This window comes from Gopherus evgoodei, chromosome 2, assembly GCF_007399415.2.
Source record: "Gopherus evgoodei ecotype Sinaloan lineage chromosome 2, rGopEvg1_v1.p, whole genome shotgun sequence".
Taxonomy (NCBI): Eukaryota; Metazoa; Chordata; order Testudines; family Testudinidae; genus Gopherus; species Gopherus evgoodei.
The window spans coordinates 244,898,560-244,923,825 of record NC_044323.1 but is presented as its reverse complement, the minus strand read 5'-3'; the positions used below and the strand labels follow the sequence as shown (position 1 = coordinate 244,923,825).

The 25,266-nt window shown below is 39.3% G+C and overlaps 1 protein-coding gene across 6 annotated transcripts in view; it reads left to right on the top strand.

The window, feature by feature from the left end:
- The window catches only part of PAG1 (phosphoprotein membrane anchor with glycosphingolipid microdomains 1), a 156,907-nt gene extending 138,397 nt beyond the window's left edge, over positions 1 to 18,510 (top strand). For all 6 annotated transcript variants that reach the window (XM_030553339.1, XM_030553342.1, XM_030553337.1 and 3 more), the window contains 5 exons: positions 5,037 to 5,088; positions 6,946 to 7,042; positions 9,732 to 10,333; positions 14,354 to 14,413; positions 16,497 to 18,510. In XM_030553339.1, the coding sequence (XP_030409199.1) occupies positions 5,037 to 5,088; positions 6,946 to 7,042; positions 9,732 to 10,333; positions 14,354 to 14,413; positions 16,497 to 16,850 (1,165 nt within the window). In that variant the 3' untranslated portion in view covers positions 16,851 to 18,510. The remainder of the gene's footprint in view (positions 1 to 5,036; positions 5,089 to 6,945; positions 7,043 to 9,731; positions 10,334 to 14,353; positions 14,414 to 16,496) is intronic.
- Positions 18,511 to 25,266: the final 6,756 nt, after the last annotated feature.

Below are 25,266 nucleotides of genomic sequence, written 5' to 3'. Positions count from 1 at the left end.
AGGTATTGCCAATATGAGCAAGGACAGAAATATCATACAAGAAGATCTGGATGACCTTGTAAACTGGAAAGAATCCCGTGGCACCTTATAGACTAACAGACGTATTGGAGCATGAGCTTTCGTGGGTGAATACCCACTTTGTCGGATGCATGTAGTATTTCCACTACATGCATCCGATGACGTGGGTATTCGCCCACGAAAGCTCATGCTCCAATACGTCTGTTAGTCTATAAGGTGCCACAGGACTCTTTGCTGCTTTTACAGATCCAGACTAACACGGCTACCTCTCTGATACTTGTAAACTGGAGTAATTTAATAGTTCAAAGTCATGTATTTTGGGACTAACAACAAGAACTTTTGCTGTAAACTGGGGACGCTTGGGGCTTGGTCCTGCTTTGAGCAGGGGATTGGACTAGATGATCTCCTGAGGTCCCTTCCAACCCCGATATTCTGTGCTTCTATGATGCATCAGTTGGAAGCAACAGAGGAGAAAGATCTAGGTGTACTGGTTGTTCAGAGGATGACTGTGAGTCACTAATGTGATGCAGATATGAAAAAGACTAATGCAATCCTAAACACATCAGGTGAAGTATTTCCACTAGAGACAGGGAAGTGTTCGTACCATTATACAAGGCACTGGTGGGACCTCATCTGGAATACCTTGTGTAAGTCTGGTCTCCCATGTTTAAGAAAGAATAATTCAAACTGAAACAGGTGCAGAGAAGGGCTACTAAGGTGATCAGAGGAATGGAAAACCTACCTTATAAGAGGAGATTAAAGGAGCTTGGCTTGTTTAGCCTAACCTAATGCAGGCTGAGGGGAGATATGATTACTGTCTATAAATACATAAGAGAGAAAATACAAGAGAGGGAAAGGGATTATTTAAATTAAGTGCCAGTGTGGACACAAGAACAAATAGATATAAACTGGCCATCAGCAAGTTCAGGCTTGAAATTTGATGAAGACTTCTAACTAAGGCTGTTGATTAATCACAGTTAACTTGTGATTAACTCAAAAAAAGGAATCACGATTTAAAAAATTAATCGTGATTAATCGCAGTTTTAATCTCACTGTTAAACAATAGAATACCAATTGAAATTTATTAAATATATTTCTACATTTTCATATATATAGTATTCTGTGTTGTAATTGAAATCAGTGTATATTATTTTTTATTCTAAATATTTCGACTGTAAAAATTATAAACAAAAGAAATAGTATTTTTCAGTTCACCTCATACAAGTACTGTAGCACAATCTCTTTCGTGAAAGTGCAACTTACAAATGTAGATTTTTTTTTGTTACATAACTGCACTGAAAAGCAAAACCATGTAAAACTTCAGAGCCTACAAGTCCACTCAGTCCTACTTCTTGTTCAGCCAGTCGCTAGTACAAAGAAGTTTGTTTACATTTACGGGAAATAATGCTGCCCTCTTCTTACTTACAATGTCACCAGAAAGTGAGAACAGGTATTTGCATGGCACTTTTGTAGCTGACATTACAAGGTATTTATGTGCCAGATATGCTAAACATTTGGTTGACCCTTCATGCTTTGGCCACCATTCCAGAGGACATGCTTCCATGCTAATGATGCTCATTAAAAAGAATGTGTTAATTAAATTTGTGATTGAACTCCTGGGGGGAGATTGTATAATTCATGTTATAGCAGTCTCAGATGATGACTCAGCACATATTGTTCATCTTAAGAACACTTTCACTGCAGATTTGACAAAACACAAAGAAGGTACCAATGTGAGATTTCTAAAGATAGCTACAGTACTCGACCCAAGGTTTAAGAATCTGAAGTGCCTTTCAAAATCTGAGGGGCATGAGGTGTGGAGTTCTCAGAAGACCAGGGAGCCCAGGGCGGAAGAGAGAGTGAGTGGTATTCTGCTCTCGGTGTTCAGTGCTCCGATCACTAACCTGCCCACGTTTTCAGGCAGAGCAGAGATAAGCAGGAGATAGGCAGGAGATGAATGTTCCCTGACACTGTTATCTGGTGGGTTGAACTAGGCAGAAGCATATGGGAGACAGAAGAAGCAGTAAGCAAAGTATTACATTGATATACCTACAAGTTTCACCTTTTTCTCATCCCTCTTTGGAGCTCCCCCTGAAGTTAAGAACAAGGATCAAAACTTCAGATTTCACTAGCAAGCATGGTACTAAGCAAAGCTTTGATTTGCCACTCTACGCTTAAGATTTCCTTTGTTACTAGAGAGCCTCATTCCACCAAGACCAGCAGCTTTTCTGAATATAAATACTTTGGTTTTCAAATTAGAATTTCAAGCCCTTTCCAAAACATGTAAAATCAGCCACACTGGTGAAGTGATGGTGACTTTCATTGGCTTTAATGGATCATGCAGCTAAGTGAGGTGCAGTGTAGTGCTTTAAAATTTTACTCTTTAAAATCCAGTGGGCTTTTCTGAAAAAATTCTAACAATGATGGGTTAAGTTTTGAGCAGAAAAACTTGTATCTAAATTTTGTTTTATTTACACTAGTGTAAATCCAGAGTAATTCTATAAATGTCCATGGATTTCATCTGGATTTTACATCATTTTAAATGAGAGCAGAAACACATCCATAATATTTACAGCTGAAAATAGAGCAATGGTTGCCTGAGCTGTGCAGCCTGCATCTGACCCAGAATTGATGTCTAATAAGTAGATTGAGGTTGATCTCTTTATATGAACAAAAAAGAGTAAAAAATTTTAAAAAAATATTCAAAAATTATACATTAAAATTATGAAAATCATAAAAATTACAAAAATCATGTATCATTTTTTCTTTACTGCTGTAAAAAATGTGGAAATGCTCAACAAAGAATATTGATGTATACCCCAAAGTGTGGCTTATGTAGTGGTCTATGAGAATGTCAGGAGAAGCAGACAGTTTCAGCACACTCCTGTCAGACCATGATTGCAAGTCATTAAGGCTAAACAGGTTATTTTCTTAGGTGACCTGCCTGAACCACTGGAAGAAACCAGTCTGAGGCAAAAGGAAGACTTCATATCTGGGTTCTGTAAAAAGGCTACTTAGCAATATGGTAATTGGGGGCCAGAATCCCAGAAATGCATATGAAAGGTGGGGTACAGCAGCATAATTATAACTAACAAATTACAACATTTCCATAGACACCTTACTTGATCTCCTTTGTACAAGATTTGGTACAACTATAAGACGTTGGTTATAACAGTGATTTATATAGTCCCAGTTCACGTCAGTAATGTCACAGAGCCTAACTTCCCTGAAAGGGAAAAACAGATTGAGGCACTCTCTGGAAGACAAGTTGGGACCAGGCTGGGCCCAAGAGCTCCTTGGCTTTCTGAAAAGCATGTGTAAATTGGTTCTGCTCTTAAAAGGCATACCCATCTAATCTCATTCTTTACTACAAGACCTCATTAGCATTCCCACATTTGTCACAACTGCCTCTATACAGATATGAGTTAAAAATCCTCTTGTTCTTAATCAAAGTTCTGATTAATGAATATTGCTCTATATTGTATCTAATAATGCTTGAGTCCCTGAGACAGTGCCAGAAACAGGAAGCAGCAGAAAGCTTTTATGAGAATCAATCTGTTGGATATTTCTAACAAGTTATGCAAATACATTGTTTGAAGTTATCTAGTGATGTTCTTCAGTAATTCAGCATGTTGCTAGTCTGCATTCTGTATTATTTATTACAAGTTACTTTGTGTGGCGAGTTGTTTACAAACTATATACAATTTCTTCATAGCATACTTTTTGGAAATTGTTGATGAAATATTTGATGACTTAAAAAAGTTTAAAATCTGCCGTGCTTAAAATGCTTTGTCAAAAAAGCTTTGAGAGAACAAAGTATTTGTAAACATGAATCACATTCTGCATGGTATGAACGTTGGTATGGATTTAATTGATATAATTACTTGTTTCACAATTAAGTAGAATTTAGAGATATAGGCAGATTTCTGTTGTGGAAAATGCCATGTGTCTCCGAGTATTTGGAGTAGGTGACATCATTAGTCTCCCACCTCACCTCCCTGTGCCTTCCCTCCCCACAGCAGTCTTTACTCCTCTTTTCCTCCAGATTAGACGTTTCTATTTGTCAGCCTCATAGCTGTGTTTCAGATTAAGTGATCTTTTTCAGAAAGCGGTGTTGGGACATAATTAATCCCTTCTAAGAATCTGTAGATGATAAAGCATATCTGAAACACATTCATTGTATAATGAAGTACATGCCACATGGTGCTACAAATTACATTGTTAAGTGTTTTGCATCTTAGAGTGCCCACTCTTTATCCACTTGTAGGTATTTTTTTAAGGAATCATCAACTATGCTGTTAGTAGGACTTATGTGGCCCATAGGACCTTTAGAAAGCCTCCTTTAATTCCTCAGACTGTAGTGTTCCTTAAAAGGTGTTGCCCTGGCCATTTAAGGAGATAGCTTCATAGATGACAATCTGTCACAGAAAATACTTATGTGAGAATTTCAGAAAGTGACAAAAAGAAGGGTTAAATTGATATTTTAAAAAAGTTAAAAGAGAACTGGATACATTCATGGTGGTTAAGTCCACAAATGGCTATTAGCCAGGATGGGTAAGGAATGGTGTCCCTAGCCTCTGTTTGTTAGAGGATGGAGATGGATGGCAGGAGAGTGATCACTTGATCATTGCCTGTTAGATTCACTCCCTCTGGGGCACCTGGCATTGGCCAATGTCGGTAGACAGATACTGGGCTAGATGGACCTTTGGTCTGACCTGGTACGGCCGTTCTTATGTTCTTATATTTTAATGTGGTTGTTCACAAACTTCTCCATTCTGTGAATGGATGTTAGAACAGGAAAACGTATTGATGAGACTGTCTGAAGCTGCTTGCTGCCCTTCTATAGATAGTGGCAACTCCCAGGTTAATAATCTATGTTTTAGTCTGAAGAATAAAAGTGAAGCAATATGGTCAATAGTGACCATCAGCATACACATTTTACTAGGGGTCTACTGGATGTTATTAGCATATTACATTTTTTAATTTTTTTAATTTATTTTAACTTTTTTTATTTTAAGGGAAAAAAGGCCAAAACATCAGAATGGGGACCATGAAAATCTGATGAATGTGGTAAATATTGTTTATTTATTACAGCTTTGTCTTTCTAGTGGTTTGTATTGAGCCCTTTGCCCAAGCCTGGGCATGCAAAATAAAATATTGCAGGTGAGAAGACAGAAATAGACCTATGGGTTTAGGGGAATTAATGGGAGGATTTGTTTGAGATGAGTACAGTTGATTCCACTTAATAGCAATCCTGGTATTAGCAACTTCTATTTAATGGCAACATATTTCTGGGAACTAATCCCATCCCATTAACATCAGCATTGCTGGGATTCAGATATTAGCAATGGCATGCCACTTACTAGCAACTTTTGTTAGAAGAAAAGCACCACCTGCAGCCCCAGAAGGAAGCAGCGGGACATGCCGAGCACCCCCTGCAGGCAGGTTTGTGAGGCTATAGCCAGGGTAAGGAAGTGCTGGGCTGTGTCTTCTCCGGCTGCAACCCCATAAACCTGCTTGCAGCTGGTGCTCGACATATCCCAGTATTTCCTTCTGGGGCCTGCAGCCCAGCAAACCTGCCTGCACAAGGGAACCATACAGGAAGTAAGGGCTGGAAATGGATGCTGTGGGCAGAGGCAGTAGTGGAGTGGGGAACTGCAGCCCAGCAAATCTGCCTGCGCACAGGGACCGCACAGGAGGCAGAGCAGTAGCATGGAAAGGGGCTGCAGCCTGGATGCCGCAGCAGCATGGTACCATTCTCTGAGTTGCACCTTGCTGGGGGACTGCATGCAGGGAAAGAAGCACTGGGATATGAGGCCAAGCCCCCAGAGAGTTCAGTGGAAGGCTTGGGTGAACAAGGATCAGGCAGCATCTGCGATATCAGGCAGTGTCCTGAGGCTTTAGCATGTCCAGCGTAGTAAAGGGCAAGGTGACGTCTCAACATTTAATGCTTACCTTTGAATTTTTATTGCATGGATTTAAGTCAGATTTAATTCAACTTATGCAGTAATGACATAAATAACAATGCTATTTTCACGCTGAACATAAATTGGTCAGAAAACAGGTGTGTATAGTGGTCGCCATTAAAAAGTCAACGTTTACTCAAAATTATCACACAGGGATATCAAAGAAACTGCAGTCATTTTGTATTCTAATATTGTGGTTGATAAGATACCTCTGTGTGGTAACTAGGTAAATGTTGACTTTTCACTGTACGAGTTTCTGATTTCATTTACACAGACTAGCTCCACTGAGTTTGGTGGCCATGTGATTTGCACATGATAGCTTAGAGTACAGTTGTATCCTGTATATGGCAAAGTACAATAGTATAACTTGTGGGAATTTGTCCATCTGAGTGTGCAAAATAAGTGTAATTTACACACTGGCCACGCAGTAGCATAAGTAGCCAAGAAGAATGGCAGCTTGGTGGGCTATTTTCTCTACACCTTCCTGTTGGTAGCTTTTCCTGCTACCCTAACCCCATGACTTCCACTTTTTCCTCACTCGGTCTGTAAATTACACTTGCTTTGCAAACCCATTAACATCTGTTTTTTGACCAATTTATACTGGAGAACATTACCAGTGAGTTTGGACTCGAGATTTCCATGGGAGTTATATCTGCTTTACTCTTGGCTGAACTTCACAGTATAAGTAGATGCAATTAGTGATTTAATATAACATATGCATGAATACTTTAATATATAGGGCCTGATTCTAACTTACACCAGTTTTAGACCTGATACAGAGCAGTGTGAGATCAGAATCAAATCCATAGTTTGTGTATGCAGTAGCAGTATGTGTATCTGTATAAACACATATATGTCCAGTTTCAAATTAACTGCACTACATTCACAGTATTATTCTGCAATATAGTTTATCTCTTGCTCTACTTAAACGCTAGGTAACCCTTTAGATTTTGTTTTTCAGCCTTCAGATAAGGAGATGTTCAGCCATTCCATCACAAGTCTGGCTATAGATCCTCTTGTCAGCAGTGACCAGAATGGGGGACTGAGTAATGGGGATGGTAAGTACTGCAGTACTTTGAAAAGGAAAGAGAAAGAAATACCATACTCTTTAATTAGTTTGTTTTGTATAGCATCCTTTAGATCTGCTTCACTTTGTGCAGTCTCTTGGCCCCATCCTGCAAATATCCATGTGCTTAACTTTATGCATGTGAGTAATGCCATTGACTTTAATAGAACTAATCACATGAGTAAAGCTAAGCACATGTGTAAACATTTGCAAAATCAACACCTTCAGGTGTAAACTCTTCAGGGCAGGAATTAGCCCTTCTTTTAGATTTCAGCAGCACAAAGGCACATTTCGGACTGGATGGGAAACGAAATTATAAATAATAACAATATACAAAGCTGTCCTGTTACCAGAGTCATTTGAACACATTATATATATGGTCAGTAGTTTGGAAAAAACAACAACTTTCTTGTTGACTTGAACATATTTTTGTATTTTAGAAAACTGAAACATGAATAAGCTCTTCCTTAATTCCTCTTGCTTTGCTGAACACTCAGAATGATTCACACCCATGTTACACCAGAAAATACTGTACTCAGCTGAAACTAAAAATAAACATGCTCTCAATACAGAGCTCCCAGGAGCCAACTGTTTTTCCTCTCTGGGTTAGACGCTGACACACTGGGCTGCATTCCCTAGTTTACAGCTAAATCCCTAATCTCACTGTGAGGCTGTAAACTAATCCGTTAAACCTTTAGCCCTCAAAAAACAATTAACAAAAGGAATTTTGAAACCTAACCTTTCTTAGGGCTGATATCATTCCCTCATACTGATTGGTGTTTCACATTTTGGTGTATTTACCTCACAGAGTGACTCAATACGCTGAGGAGGCACAGCAAAGCCAGAAGGGGAGTATTTACAAAAGCTTCCATTGGAAAGTGCATGCAACTGACAGAACCAGTTACTAAAAGGAATACTGTCTAATTCAGTTTTGTAAACTATCACAAACTTCACAGTTGGTGTAAATTGCCCTTTAAATAGCATGGACAGATTTGTTTTAATTTGTAATGTCTTTCATGGCTCTGTCTGCTGCTTCGCTGGTGTTTGTGTGGATCTTTTCAGCAAGGGAGCATGGTCAGGCCTGAGAGCAGCACTGCTTAATGTACTCAGGTTTGTCCCTCTTTCCTCCCCCTGCTTCCACTCTGTGCGCACGCTTGCTACCTAGCCAGCCTCTTCACTTTCAATGGCCTTGGCAACAGCAGCATAGAGATGAGCTTTCAAAGTTCCAAACTGTCCCCCGTTCCCCAGTCCTTCCCTGGTTCCTGGTGCTGCCCAGGAGCTGCATCCTGGGAGTGAAAAACACCTTACCACATTCCCATTGACCCCTGGGTTGCAGGAGAAGATGGTTCTGATCCTGCCCTTTACCCAATTCCTGTTGTTCCCTGGCTTTGTTCAGGGATCCCAGGAGGGAAAGGAGTCTTCCTGACACCATCATTCCCAGCCTGAAACTCAGAAACATACTCAATTATGTTGCTGTGTTACAGGTAAACATCCTCTTGTTGGGCTGGGGCAAAAGTGTATGCCCAGAGCAGGGTGTGAAAGCGGTCATCATCCTTGGGCACGGCAAAGTAGAGCTGACAACCAGCAAAATCAGTGACACTGATTACACACAAAGTGCAGTCAAATCCATACATTAGACTGGAAAAGTGGAGGAAAACACCACTTTTTCTCTCCTTTTTTAAGCTTTTGTCAGTGTGAAGTGTTGCTAGGAGCTAGTAAGTAAAATAACCTCATAGAGAAATTATTTTCAGGTAGATGTCCCTTATAAAAGCATCTGATAAAATCTTGAAAGTGTTTTTATGGATTTGTGTATACTGTATATCTGACTGCCAGCAAACTTCAGTGCATACCTACATGTGCACAACCAGATAACAAGATCTGTAAATTCCATTCCAGGAGTATTATCTCTGAAAATAACAAGTTATTGTCATGTTCTGAGATGTTGGTTACATATTCTGCTTAATAGAACAGATTGCCCTTTTTTTCTTTTCTTTTCCCCCCTAAATCTAAAATGGACTACCTTATTTGTGGCTGAGTTACTAGTAATCCCTCATCTGTAGGATTAAGGTTATCAGTTCATATTATGCATTACAGTATTAAGAAAAGTACTTCAATAAAGAACTCGTGGAGTAATGAATGTGCCCTGCAACCCAGCTGACTTCAGTAGGGTTGTACAAGCTGTGGGTCAGGTCAGAATTAGGCCATTCTGTTAAAGTAAGGGCCTTTCTATTTGTCTCAGAGAAATGAGCGAGCAGAAACCAAAGATCCAGCAGGACTTTTCAAAAGCTGAGTCCAGGATCCTCACCAACATCCTCACTCTTAACCCCAGCAGTCTCTAATATGCAAAAATGGATAGCAGCCATTTTTGAGAACATTACATATGTTGCATCTACTCGCCCATTCCCTGGGCTCACTATGAGCACTGCTGCTGTGTAAAGTGTTTTGAGAGTCATTGCATAAATAATGTGCTGTGAAACCAAATGATCTTATCTGGTAAGTACAGCAATGTCTTTTTATTTAAAACCTGAGAATACTGTGAATGTCAGAGAATTCCAAGTTATCTTTTCTCACTGTAAATAAAAAATAGTAATGCAGAAACAAAGTAGATTGTATGCTTATTTAATCTAACCTTCCTGTAGTCAGGAAGAGTTGGTAAATTATTCTGTTTTATTTTTTTGTAGTTCTCTCAGAAGACAGCACAACGGCCTGCATCCAGCCTTATGAAGAAGTAAAAACGTCTGTTTCTGATCTGTTAGACCATCAGGACGCTCTGGGAAAATCAATAAAATGTCACCAGAGCCGGGAGCTTCCCAGAATTCCTCCTAATGATGCCATGGAAACCATCCTCTCCCCAAGAAATATTGAAAACGATCAGAGTCTTGGAATGGAAGGGCCTTATGAGGTCTTGAAAGATAGCACCTCCCAAGAAAACATAGTTGAAGACTGCTTGTATGAAACTGTGAAGGAAATTAAGGACGTGGAAGTAGCAGCCAACACTGAGAGAAGCTGTGGCAGCAAACCAAAGTCTACACCGACAGTTGCCGAAGATCTGGACCAGATTCCTGAGTGCAGGACTGAATCAGCAGAATATGCCTCCGTTGACCGAAATAAAAAAAGTCGGCAAAGTACTAATTCAGAGAGTCCTCTTGGCAACACTCCAGACATGGAAGATGAGGCTCCACCTCCTGTACCTGTGAAATTTCTTGATGAAAATGAGAATGTTCAGGAAAAGAGAGCAGAGGAGGAAGAAGAGGTGACTGAGGGGGCTGGTGAACCTGATAAGGTAAACCTTATACTGACAATTGTATAATGACAGAAAAAAGACCCTATGTACGTAGATGGTGGTCATAGAGCTGAAAGTTTAAAAATCGTCTTTTATTTAAAAAAAACATATTTAAATTAAGGTCATGCATGGCTGTGAAATAGTAGAGGTGTGAAGCATACACTCCAGTCTCTCTGGTGAGGACAGTTATCCATACCAATCTGACCTCCAGACTGGATTCATGCAGTGTGCTTTAAAATATTCAGAAATTGCAGGTAGCACAAACTGCTTCTGCCTGCTTCCTCAGTGCTGTTAGATGTATGGAAGCTCTCACGCTAGTTCTCTAAAGGCTGCACTGGCATCCTATTCATTTCTGTGACTTGGGGTCTTTTTCCTTTAGTTTTTGCTAATAGCTTATGCAAATAATACCTAGATGTACAAAATGGAGAGCAGGGCTTCTTGGCAGAGGCCATTCTTACTTTGAAATGCACTTCCCATATTGGTTTAACAACAGTCCAACAAAAGTTTACAGGCAGGTATGATGAGGCACAGTCCTGAAGTTCTTATAGTCCAGAGGCCAGGTTCTCTGCTGTGTCTAAGGCACAACATAGGAGGGGACAAAAGTGACTTTAAGCTACCTTTTTGCCACCCAGATTCCACTTGCATCAGTGGTTGGGATGGCCCCCTGATGTAAGTTAAATGTGCCCTAGGAGCTACTCTAACTTAGGGTATGTCTATACTACCTGCCGGATCAGCTGGCAGCAATCAATCCAGCGGGGCTTGATTTATCGCGTGTAGCTAGACGTGATAAATCGACCCCCAAGAGCCTATACTCCACCAGGCCAAGAGGCGCAGGCGGAGTTGATGGGGGAGCATCAGCTGTCGACTCACTGCAGTGAAGACACCGCAGTGAGTAGATCTAAGGACATGGACTTCAGCTACATTATTCACGTAGCTGAAGTTGCATAACTTAGATCGATTCCCCTCTTCCCCCCCCCCGCCCAGAATAGACCGGCCCTTAGGCATCTTCCCCCTGGCTGACATTAAACTGCTCTGTAGGCTAGAATGACCATAGAGTTCTTAACAGCGTTAAGATTGATCAAGTTTCACAAAAGGCTCAAATTAAATTGTAGTGTTTTTTTCCCCATTGAGTTTGGGGGCTTTAGTGAGACAAGAACTGCTTTGGTCTTTACTTGTAAATATAGACTCCTAAAAGACATGATTTTTTATGGTCTAATCAGTGCTTTTAAGCAATTTTGGAGACTGTGTGATCACCATGGCAAAAATGTTAGCCTAATGATCAAAGTTAACTTTTCCCAGTAGTAGGGCAATAATGTGTCTGAGCAGTTCATCACTTTGCCATATCCTAGTTCTTCTTGTACAGTCAAATCTGTGCTGGAGGCGACCAACCGTGGAAAGGGAAACGGAGGCAGGAAGTGCCAGCCATGCCACACTTGACCAACAGTACGTGCTACAGGGCAGCCACACCCTTATGATATGGGGTCATATTATTTGTTATTTGTGAGTGTACAAATATTGGGTATTTATGAGGGCTGTCAATTAATCGCAGTTAACTCATGCGACTAACAAAAAAATTAATCACGATTAAAAACATTAATTGCGAATAATTGCACTTTTAATAGAATACCAACTGAAATTTATTAAATATTTTGGATGCTTTTCTACATTTTCAAATATATCGATTTCAATTACAACACAGAATAGAAAATATACAGTGCTCACTTTATATTTTTTATTACAAATATTTGCACTGTAAAAATGATAAACAAAAGAAATAGTATTTTTCAATTCACCTCATACAAGTACGGGAGTGCAATCTCTTTATCATGAAAATACAAGTTACAAATGTAGGGTTTTTTTGTTACATAACTGTCCTCTAAAACAAATCAATGTAAAACTTTAGAGCCTACAAGTTCACTACATCCTACTTCTTGTTCAGTCAATCACTAAGAGAGACAAGTTTGTTTACATTTACGGGAGAGAATGCTGCCTCCTCCTTAATTACAGTGTCACCTGAAAGTGAGAACAGGTGTTCGCATGGCACTGTTGTAGCTGGGGTCGCAAGATATTTACGTGCCAAATGTGATAAAGATTCATATGCCTCTTCATGCTTCAGCCATTGTTCCAGAGGACATACTTCCATGCTGATGATACTCGTTAAAAAATAATGCGTTAATTAAGTTTGTGACTTCCAAAATCTGAGAGGGATGAAGTGTTTGTTCAACTTTCATGATAAAGAGATTGCACTACAGTACTTGCTTGTATTAGGTGAATTGAAAAATACTATTTCTTTTGTTTTTTACAGTGCAAATATTTGTAATAAAAATAAATATAAGTTGAGCACTGTACATTTTATATTCTGTGTTGTAATTGAAATCAATATATTTGAAAATGTAGAAAACATCCAAAAATATTTAAATAATGGTATTCTATTATTAACAGCACGATTAATCACATGATTAATCGCTATTAATCCTTTTAATCACTTAGCCCTAGTATTTATTAAAATATTAACAAATCTAGAAGTTTCACAAGTTTTAATGTGATTTTGTCTGAAATGTGTATTGGATATACATTACTTGCTATTTATTATTGGTAAGTCTCTTATTTAACATGTTTCAATCATCCAATCAGGGAGCAGATAAACACCATATAATATAGGTGGCTATATTAGAGTTAAAGTGGACAATTTACACACAACTCATAAGCTCAAAAATTATTCATCAAGACTGTTCAGTGTATACTTGCAAATAACAAGGTTACTAAAAGAAAATCAAGATTGCTTTGCTAATAATTAACCAAAAAGAGCTAAATATATAATAAATATTATATGTAATGAAAATTAACACCAACCCTAATATTTATGGGGAAAATTTGTCAGTATTAATAACTTTATTCCTGTCAGGTGTGAAAAATCTTCCAAAAAATCATTTTATTTCATAGTCGTTGATACAAAGAGATGTATTCGCTGCTCTGTAGCTCCCCAGTCCAGAGAATACAATGTCAGAATCTGCTGGGACTGGGAATTGATTAAAATGGTTCACGCTTTGAAGAATTAATCAAGAGATGACACATACAGATCCCTAAGTGCGAGAGAAAAGGTGTTTGTCTAATTAAAATTTATTCAGAGTAAAAGTCATCCCGAGTTAGAGTTCCGGCAGCATCACATGTTTCTTGCCATGTACATGCATAATGCATTGAATTGCAGGCCTGTTCTGTCCTTGAGAACTACGGCTGCAGCACTGTTGAAAATGGGAACTGATTGAATATTGTAAGCATTGTAGATGGGAGTTGTTGTAGGATTTTTTTAATTCTAATTTCCCATTCCTCTATTTAGCTTTCACTATCAATGCACAGCAGCATCTGCTGGTTCTGCTGTAGCAACAAAAAAGGGAATGTTTATGTAAATGTAATGTTTATCTTTGATTTTGTTGTTAAACCAACTTCACGAGTGACACCTTCATTTCCTCAGTTGTGAAGCCAAAGCCTCCAACCCAGCCAACATCAAGACATCAGCCACAACCATTTTGCAAAGGTTCCATTAATGTTTTAACAAAGAATGGTACCTCCATTAACTCGTGTCTCTTTTAAGGGGATATTATTCCCTTGAATTTGTTTAAACTAATTAGTTTTAATTAGAAATAATCCTTAAATGTAAATAGTGTGATATGGTAAGCCTTACATAACAGCCTGGTCTTAATTGTTCGTGATTGTAAACCTTTTGCAGACTCATTATTTCACTGGAAATCTAACTGCAGGAATCCTATAGAACACAGTACATTTAACTATTGAATTGTTTTTACCTTTCTTTATGAAAGTTAGGTTCAGAACAACACTGGTGCACTAAAAAGCCATACTACCCTCAGGGCTGTTTATCTCAAAAGCAGTAGCATAGATATTAGTTGACGTAAAATAGAATGGAGTGAGCAAATACCCATGTAATATATATTGATTCTAAGGGGAATGCTGTATTACAGGTTTCACAATGGTCACTGTTAATGAGGGTTTTTTCTCTTACAGAGGCTTAGTTCACTGTCTTACAAGTCTCGAGAGGAAGACCCGTCTCTGACAGAAGATGATGTAGGTTTCTTGCATGAAATTTAATAACTAACCAGAAGATTTTTTTTTCAGACTCAGATCAGCATAAGTTGTGCATGATTAAGTGGGGTCTAAGAAAGGTGAAAATTCTCTATAGGGAGACTAAAGTGGTGGATTATTTTTTCAGTTTATAAAGCCAAAGTCATAAAATCTGAGGTGTTTTAAAGTAGAATGTTGCATTTTGGTTTTTCATACCTGTTACTAGGGGGTTACTGCCTTGTAAAGAAATAATGCCAGTAATAATTTGAGGCCAGAAATAGTCCAGTTGATTTCAATGAGGAGTTCTGCTTAAAATTAATCAATGGCCCAATATGACCTGTTTTTTTTAAGTGCTCCCCCACCCATAGTGCTGGGGAAATGTAAAATAGATTTAAAACATAATAAAGCCATTTGGAATAGAAAGCCATCCTCTAAAAATTTATACAAGTAAAACAAACTAAGGGGATCCAATAGGGAAGGAAAAGAAAAGTTAAAAAAAAAAAGAGGCCAAGTGTGGTCACCTCCAGTAACCCCATGAAATATACAAATATTTGTTGTCTAAACTAAAAAGCAAACACAAACTTTACAATACACCACATGATCTCATGTATTCTATTAAGAGAGCCACAAACAGGCAGTCATCCTTGAACTTGGGTTCCTTTAATTTAGCCTGAGAATCTGTGTGTGCATGAACATGGTATTTCAGGAAATCTATTAGTAGGAGAACTTTCTGTCTGTATTTTGTATTGTTTGCAGGAAATAAGAGATGGGAAAGATCACCACCTGGAAAGTGATACATCCGTTAATTAAAAAATACAACAAACTAATAATGGAAGTGTTTGCACTGCCTATGTGAATCACAGGTGCACCTGCAGCACTCGGTGTTGTCTTATGATAATGCACATCTCTTGTTTCTTAATTCACGTCATCCAAATCATAAGTGACCCCGCATGTGTGTGAAAGACCCAAGATGCAACAGAAGAGCTATGCTTCCATTAACAAAGGTGGTAGGCTCAGAAAACCCACATAGGTGAGCTGTACCCCTGCTTTATGCACTGCAGGGCTCTCTGCTTCCCGGTAGAGAAGGGGTATAGACAGAAGTGGAACCACAAAGTCAAATCCACATGCAGGGTGGAGCAGTGAGTATCATCCACTTCTGCATCACATACCTAAAGCAGTGGCTGTGTGCTGTCTACTGCATTCTGGGGTTCAGGATTCCAAGTCTGGGCTCCAGGCCTTTTATGTGGGCTTGTTTGAGTACATGACCCCTTTACTCAGCTCTGTGTTTTCTGAGATTTGGCTCTTTTTATTAATTATTCCCTTTGAAAGTGCCATTTTATTGAACCATCATGCCCTTGTTTGAGGTTTATTATATCATAGCTTCTCAGGCATGTTAATTTTGTCATCCGCTAATGGGAATTGGCTAGTGTGACCTTGGGTGTTCCCTCTCCCTGTCAGCCTCCAAGACATGCTGACAAGGGTTTGCTTTTTAACTTGCAGTCCTAAATCACAGAGGGACTAAGTCTGTGGCCCTTGCTCATGAAGCAATCCCACTGAAGTCAAATGAGTAGAGTCTGCAGCATCAGGCACAGCATTAGCTCTAGTTTTATTTAATATCACCTTGGCTGAGTAAATTTTGTCCCCCATTTTTATTTTCTCTTCACATCCTTGGTCCCTCATAGAACCTGTGACTACTATAGTTACAGTGCAGCCTCTATCCAAGGATAAAAGAGTAGCCATTCTGTCTAAAATTCGGTACAAATTACATTCCACCCCCTCACACACACATTGCTTTCCAGAAGCTGAAACCAGTCATCTCCTTGTCACACCCACAGTCAGCCAGAAAATAGTGAATATTGAGGTAAAACTTACTGTAACTCTATCAACTTTCCCACAGGGCTGGCTATCTTTTGTATACAGATTGGACTACAAGGGATTATGTTTAATGGTTGTTTTTAATAAATAATGTTTTCTCCATAAAGAAAAATCAATGCATGTAGCAGCAATATATTTTTCCATGCCTGACTTCAAAACAGATGTTCTTTACGATGCTTAAAAATTAAATCGCTCTCTCTCTCTCCCCTAGATTTCAGCTATGTACTCTTCTGTGAGTAAACCAGGACAGGCCATCAGAATGCTGGATTCTGCTTACACTAGTATTCAAGAAGTTGTACCTCAAAGGTCCCCATCTATTTGCAGTGGCCTCTATGCTAGCGTAAAGGACTTGGAAAACACCTCAGACATTACCAGTGTGCCTCAGTCAGCGGATAGGCCAAATGGGGAGTCAGAACCAGACTACGAAGTTGTCCAGTCAGCAAGCCAAGAGGAAGAAAAGACCTTATCAGTGCCTAACACCAGCCAAGCTGTTTTTCAAGGAGAGAATGACTATGAAAGTATAGGGGACTTGCAGCAAAACTCTAGGGATACCACCAGACTTTAATTGCCCTGGCCACAAGATTACGGCAGGTATTATCAACAGGTATTTTCAACAGATTCATGTGAAACAAAAACAGGAATATTTTTCCTTTTGAACAACAGAAAGTCAAAGTATAAGTACAGAACAAAAGTTAAAGGCAAGGAAGCAAAGCATTTTTCATTCAGGCTGCACTATCTTGCTGGGGGTGTGAACCTCACTAGAACAATTACATCAGTTCAGAATTTATATCAAAAGGGTTTAAAGGATCCTTTATTGCTAGAGTTTCAAGACAACCTGGGAAAGAGTACCACATTTGTCACCTCAAAGTAATCATTTCTGAAAAATACTGTCATTAAAGAAAACCAGCTTTACATTTTAAAATATTATTCTTGTCATTAGCTTCAATATATTTCTCAAGGATCGTTTGCCTTCAATTTCAGCCCTCCTCTTCAAAGAGCAAATCTCAGATTGTCTTAGTTCCATACTTCAACTCAGACTTTTTTGTGGGGCCAGGAAAAATGAGTTTAACTTCTCTACATAGGAGAAGCTCTGTATTTCAGTATATTAGGACTGTGAGCTCTTGCAGCCAGATGTGATCAGAAATAGAGACAGAATATTAATGTGTTCCATTCCATTTTCATTACTGCAGTAGTCTAAACAAAGGTACTTCAGTTCACAAGTGACTTATATCAATAATACTTGAATTCATTTTATAGCATCCATGTTTTTTTAAGTCAAGCTTTAGAACTTGACTGTCAGTATTTAAAGACTGGTATTTGTAGGGGTTGTTTGTTGCCTTTTTAGAATTATCTGGGAGCATATTGCTTTAAAACTATAGCCTTAACATTTAGGTTCTGTCTCTCACACACATTCAGACTTACACACACAGCATTTGGGCAGCTGTCATGTTACATCTGAAGGGTTGTGCAAATGAATGTCCAGTCCACATTAACGCAGCATTGACCTCATCTTTAAGAAATCTGCTTCTTTTAAGTTACTCGACTTAGATGTAATCAGATCAAAATGTAAAAAACATATTTTTTTATTATGAGAATTTATTTACTGGGTGTGGTACGTGGGGGTTGATATTTTAAGTTTTATACTTACTTCCTAACAAATATTCCATGTTCAAAAATATAGTATATTATCTTGCCATTTTATGTAACCAAAAATATTGTGATTTTAAAAACATTACCTATTAGTTATAATAGAAGCACATAAATTTATATGTTCATTGTTACTAGGCTTTGTCTGATTTCTAAGCAGGTATATAGATTATGCCTTGCTGTTTTTTCAAAAATCAAAATCATTCAGCCTCTGCAAAGACCACTTTGTTAAAAGGCAAAGAGAGAAAAGAAGAGGATGAGAAATGTTGAGGGAAAGCCACTAGTGCTCACCATTCCTATGCTAAAAAGTAATGGGGAAAGAAAACAGCGAGGGAGGAGAAGAATCTCTTGGGATGTGATGGTAATTGACCGTTTTGGCAACCAGTTTTAAAACCAGTATCATTCTAGAGAATTCAAGTTACATGGTTACTAATAAAAACAAAGTGTATGGCTTAGGGAGATTACATAGATAGGTGTTTTGCTGGTTCTTTTGTTTCTTTCAACATACCATAATGGGCCACACTAAGAACACAGGAAAATGCACCGCATCTGGTGTGTGTGTGTGTGTGTGTTTGTATATGCAATATTATGTAGTGTGTGTTTGAAAATGTTTGTTTTTGCTTTAAAAAAAAAAAGAAAAAAGATACTCATACATTGAGATTGCCCCACTTAGTGGTATAATCATAGAATCTCAGGGTTGGAAGGGACCTCAGGAAGTCATCTAGTCCAACCCCCTGCTCAAAGCAGGACTAATCCCCAGACAGATTTTTGCCCCAGATCCCTCAATGGCCCCCTCAAGGATTGAGTTCACAACCCTGGGTTTAGCAGGCCAATGTTCAAACCACTGAGCCATCCCTCCCCCTATATCTGTTTCAGTTGGTATTAAGGAATACTGGTAATTGTTACCAGGGATGTATCAAATCTAACTGGGTATTTTCATAACTCATGGGCACAGTAAATACTTGGTCTCATAAAGCACTACATACCAAACATGAATTTGTTTAATAACACACAGTTATAAAAGTGATTTTTTAAACTGTAACCAGTAAATTCATTCATTCATTACTATACAACACACATTAGAATTATTTTGTGAAGCAGTAATACTTTTCAATGAAATCTTGCAGTATCAGAGCAATGAAAACTTTCTGGATCCTGACCTCTCACTCAGTCTGGGACATTTGGGCTGTGACTTTTTTCTTGTACCTACAGAGGCAATTCAGATTAAGCCAAAAGTATCTTGGGCCTGGCTCAAAGTCCTCTCAGTACTTTCATACTTGTGCCAGATTCTCTGCCTCCAGTTCATTGTTTCTGCCTCTTCCACCTTTCAAAGCTGATTTTGGGGGAGCTGCAGCCAAAATCTTTCCCCCTATTTCCTTTCCTCAAAAATTTTGGAGGGTGGTGCCCTAAACAAGGGCCCCTGCTGAGATCCTTCTTTGCCTATTCTTCCCACCCCCATCATGGCAGCACAGGTCAAGGGACAAGAGGCATACCATTTGCAAGAAGATCTTCTCAGGAGCCACACGGGGAGATCTGCCAAGACTACTCCCTAAAGTGCTCAGAGTCTGGGTGGCTAGTTGGGGCATTTATATCTCTTCAAACCAGCTGAGATTCCTTTGTGGGAGTGGATCAGTGCTCTTCAACTGTTGGAAGCCAGCAAACAGAACAGTCCTCCTGGAGAAGGACTCTTCAGGGGCAAGTCCAAAATTCCCATTCAACCTCCAGGTCCAATCCACCTTTAAAGAGAAATGTGCCAGGGTCCCATTCCGAGTTCTTACCTGGTTAATTTAATCACTTGACAAGGAATCTGGCATCTCTTCTCACTCCTTTCCAAGAGTAAGATCTAGACTCTTAGCGATGCTTCCACTGCATTTCCTCTTCAGCTGTATATTGGAGGAGGCGAAGCACCAGAGTTCAGCAACGTCCTTCAGCAGATGTTTCAAACTAGGATCACAAAATAGATGAATACTAGTACTGTAAGGCAGAGGGACATGCTTTGCCTGGCCTTACTTCTCTCTACCTTTCCATGCTCACTACATCCCAAATGTCTCATATTAGGGGTGAGGTCAGTATCCAGAACACAGAATTTGCTATCTGATTATTTTCTTTCTAGGACCTGCTCTACACTTAAAAGTTTTGCTGGCATAGGTATATTGGTTAGTAGTGTGAAAAAAATCACACCCTAATCAGCATAGCTGTGTCAGCAAAAGTCCTAATGGAGATACCAGTAAAAATGTCCTTTGGCTGGAATCACTAATTTCTTTCAGGGAACTGGGGTAAACTACGCCAGTAAATCACTCTCTTTGTCAGTATAAACTAGTATCTCACAATACAAACTCTCTCCACTAGGAGTGTTTGCTGATTTAGTTTTACCAGCAAATCTTTTCTAGTGTAGTCAAGGCCTAAAACTGATCTCGCCGCAAAGATAAAGCCACAGAGTATCTATATCACATCCTTATTGAGGCCCAGGTACCTAGTTACCAAGATAATTTAATCTATTCATAATCTGATCTACTGATTAGTATTCAGTGTTTCCATACCACTTCATAAGCGTTCATTTAGTACAGAGGTAGAGAAGAGGTGACCAGCCCCAGAAGCCCCTTAGACAAGTCAGAACTGACTGCAATTTGTAGGAAGAGAAACTAAATGTCTTTGCAAGTCAGAATGGTTAGTCTCAGAATGGGAATAGTCATGTCACAATCTTTCCAGAAAGATAGATGTTACAACAAAGCCTTGCAATGAAGAATTATTGATCTTCTTTTGTAAATCTTTAGTGATCCAGTGAACTTTCAAGCCAGGCGCATTCTGGGTCTACATCTATCTAGGATTAATAGTTGCTCGTGGTCTTTTGCATTAAATACACTTGTAAACTCGCTCATATGCAGCACAATTCATAGTATTAGAAAAAAAATTGAAGGAGGGAAATAGGTGCTGTGATTCAAACTCTTACTGGACACCCAAAGCTGAAATCTTCCACAGTAGCAGTTGGTTAGGTGTCAACTGCTGCATCCTTCAGGACATAACATATTGTGCCTTTAGGAATCCATCTTCCAAGGATTCTTCTGGGCTATATACTTTTCCGTGGATCCCTGCACAGCTTCTGCTGATAGTCTAGCTCAAAATTCTGTATACTTGGTATTCTCTGTTGTTAAACCTTTCAATGGTGCTTTTTAAGATGCTGGATAAATAGTTTCAATGTGCTTTGTCAAAGCTGAAACGTAAAGCTGTGACATATATCATTCTCTGTTGCAACGTGTGCTTTCCAGAACTTAGCTTTAGCAGTGTTATTCTAACTGCAAAACTCTCTAACAATGCTTCCTTTTTCCTCATCAGCTCACACAGATTCAAAACGGAGTCCTCACACCTCACAAGCCTAGACTGGTCAATCAGTATTTTAAATCAGCCAATCAGAGCCAGTGCCTGGACTTAGGATCAGCTGGACATATGAAGGTGTGATCTGTACATTATGAGGTTGGAATAATATATAAATAGGGCCCAGTTCAGGGACTTACCTCCCACTCCCAATTCCGTATTTACATTTTACTTTGTAGTCTAATGAAATATAGTCCTGAAACATGAATTGGAGTCAAATTCTGAGGTCCTTTCTTTGCCTTTAAACAGGCAAACTCTCATCTAATTCAGATTTGAATCACTGACTTCAATTGGAGCATGTCTGAGTAAGGCTATTGGACTTTGCCCGAATGAAGAACTTGGGATGTAGCTTCTAGCAAAATACAAGAATTCAGAAAGAACGACTCAGCATCTCAGACAGTGGTTTGTTGCGCTATTACAGATCTCAAACCAAACACTGTTCTGAGGGAAAGAAGCTCAACTTTTGCTGACTTGGATGAGCATTGCAACTGTTTACACCTGTGCAAAAGTTGGTCCCTAGTGTCTCTCTGTAGGATGGTAGTGATGGAGGACATTGTGAAGGGAGCTCTCTGTCTGAGGAAAGGCAGGAAGATATGTTTCAGCATCCCTTTCCAGCTAGCCATAGCTTATTGTGATAAAGGAAATTGGTAGATTTATAACACTGAAGAGATAAATGGGACAAGGGAGTTCCCAAACTCAGAAAGTTATCTGAAGTCCCTTCCTTGCAGAATGGAGAGCCCCATCATATATACCACTGAATGGGTCAGTATAGAAGAACACATGCTCAGAATTCTTATGTTCCCCCCTCAACCTAGAAACATACAATAGATTTATTTCCTACATGCCAATTTTTCAGTAGTGCTAAAGCATACCACATGCACTGGGCATTGCACTTCTCTTGAGGGCTAGTGCAAACGTGAATGGTGAATTCTGATTGTGATCAGTTTCTGATGTGACCCGGTGATCAGTTTACGAAACATAACTGCACATCTTGCATATGTAAACCACTGGTCAGTGTGTATTCATGCATCTGTTCTCAATCCACAGAGGACATGAGTTGGCTACAGTGCCTGGCTGTCTAGTTCAAGCTATAACAACTCATGCTTTTAGCTCTGGAGGGCCCCAGTTCAAACCCTTGCCAAGCTGGCAATCATCACACACAGGCTGACAAAGTGCCTACAGCTAAAGATATAAACAGATCACTGTTTCTGCACAGGAGTTATTAGGCTGATCTACTGTATGTGCTGTTGTCCTGCTGTTCATTTTTTAAACTTATGGCTTTCAGTTACATTCTTTTTATCCTTTTAATAATAGTTGCTCACAAGTTTTGTATATTTACAAACCCACTGGCTAATTTTAACAAGCATGAGTACATGTTTGTAACAGAAAAGATAAAAGGAGACTCTTTGGTTTAAAAGGCACCTATGTTCAAAGGGTAGCTGTGTTATTTCTTCCTGTTTGTATAAAAATAACAAACTGTTCAGATGATTGGAGGGTACTTAAAGTTGATTTTGTTTTAAGGATTCTATTATTTATTTTATGTGGAATGACTTCCTTTCAGTACAATATAATGTTGCCACCTCTTGCCTTTTATATGAATCTCATAAAATGTAGTGTTGGTGGGAGGGTGTTTAGTGTATCCAGCTCCTGGAATCCTGTGATGTCTTGAGATCTCAGCTTTTTAATGTTTTTTAATGAAAATTTCTAATGCCTCATAGTTTCAGAGAAAAGCTTGAAAACATGACAAAAGTGTAACCAAAAGGGTCTACAACCCAACACACAAATTTTATTGTTTTCAAAGTCATGATCTCTTTAACACTGGGAGTTGGTAGTGCTGAAGCTTTGACTTCGTAATGCCCTGAAAGAGACTTAAAATATTTCATTTCTGGCTTTCACTATAGGTTGGGTTTGTAACTTTCATCATTTATCTAGCTGTTTAGTTGTTGGTGTTTTTGTCACGTTGACAGCAATCGGCATTTTAACAACATTTTAGTCCTTTTTGAAATATGACTTAGCTATCAGAGTGTACGGACGCTGCATCAGATTGAGAACTTAGAGTGGAATTTTCAACAGCTGCTAACTGATTTAGGCCCTATGCTCCTAAGTCACTTAAGTCCTTTTGAAAACCACAGATCCTGCAGATCTTACTCAGGCGAATAGCTGTCACCTTGGCAAGCAGCCCAGCTGACAAGCAAGGATTGGTGAAACATAAATAGACAATTTGATAAAAATGTATTTTTAAAAACACACCTCAGAGGACAAGAACTTTTCAGGCTCAAGCAAGCATGTGCAGTCTCTCAAATACCAGAGGACACTTGCATTTGGCTTTTATCCTTGAGGCTATATCAGAACTATTACTAAGCCCATTCCTCAGGGTTTCCCTACAAGCAACCAGCTCCAGTCTACTGCTCTGGCTTTGTACAGGCAACTGGATATACTTAGTAGCTGCTGATTTGCACCTGTGTCTCTCTTAATTATTTCCACCTGCACCTGTCTCTACTCCTGGAAGCGGCTGTTTGCTTCACAAGCTTTAACGCATACCAGGAAAGCTAGCGGATCCTCCTCAGGCAGACCAGTTCTTCAATTTAAAGAGAAGGATGTTGAGAGCCAAACTGCTAAACCAGAAAAGGTGGTTTCTTCTTGGGGGTGAAATGTAGAATGCTATAGCAACTGGAAGAAGAATAAGAAAAGGGATGACAGGTAAGTTTCATTTATGTTTCAGCCATACCACAGAGATGCATTCCTCCCAGGAAAGATTCCCCTAGCAGGAGAGACTGCAATTCAAGGGGAACATTCCCAATGCCTAGGAAGAGGTGAATACAGCTCCTTCCATCTCTCTTCAGGAGTCTTGCTCCTGAAGGTTTTGGAGTTCTCAAACTTCATTGCACTGCACCCCCCTTCTGACAACAAAAATTACTGCAGGACCTCAGGAGGGGGATCAAAGCCTGAGCCTGCCCAAGCGCCAGCACCCCAGATGTGGGGGCCAAAGCCCAAGGGCTTCAGCCACAGGCAGGGGTCCTATAACCTGAGCTCCACCACCCAGGGCTAAAGCCTTTGGCCCCAGGTGGTGGGGCTTGGGGTTTGACCCCGGGCCCCAGTAAGTGTAAGCCAGTCCTGGTGACCCCATTAAAATGAGGTTGTGACCCACTTTGGGGTCCCCACCCACAGTTTGAGAACTGCTACCCTAAACAAAAAGATGCAATGGCAGGAATTTTCTCCTCCCTCTGCTCCATGCTGTTCTCTGCTAGCTTTTTCTGGAGAGCCCAGATAAACAAAATAAATAAATAAATAAATGAAAACTTGTCTTCTAATTAGACAGCACTGTATGGGAAATCTCCAGTGGACAAGTTTTGCGATTGCAGTGATGGGAATCCTATTTAACCACTGCCTTCAAGGTGTTGATCCACACAGTGCGCTAATAGACTGTGACTGAAATTAGAATTGGCCTCCTTAATTTCAGTAGGATTATTCGCAAACATAAGAGTTGCAGGAGCAGGCCCTTAAATACAAAGCAGCTAATTCGTGTTTCTGTGAGTATTCTGTGTATTACAACTGAAGTGATAAAAGGTTCTTTATTTCTCTGACCCTAGTCTACAATTGAGCATGACTTCCATTGCAGCCAATGGAAAAAGCTCCGTATTTCTATGGGGAAATGTTATTAATAGTAGCTATTACAAAGAGTTTGCCTCGATAATAATTCTCCAAGCATTTACTTTAAATCAGGTATAAAAAATAGCTAGACTTCAGCACAAAAATCTTTATTTATGCATGAGATATCGTATTCTTAAAGCATATGGGGTTTATAATTGTAATTATAGGCACTTGTTTTTAGTTTAACTATTGTTCTATAATGGAAAACATTTCTTATTGGAATGATTTCCTCGTAATGGTCTATTAAGGAACAAATAGTGTTTTCTGGGCTATAGTTGACTTTTTTGTCACTGAAGCAGAACTGCAAAATA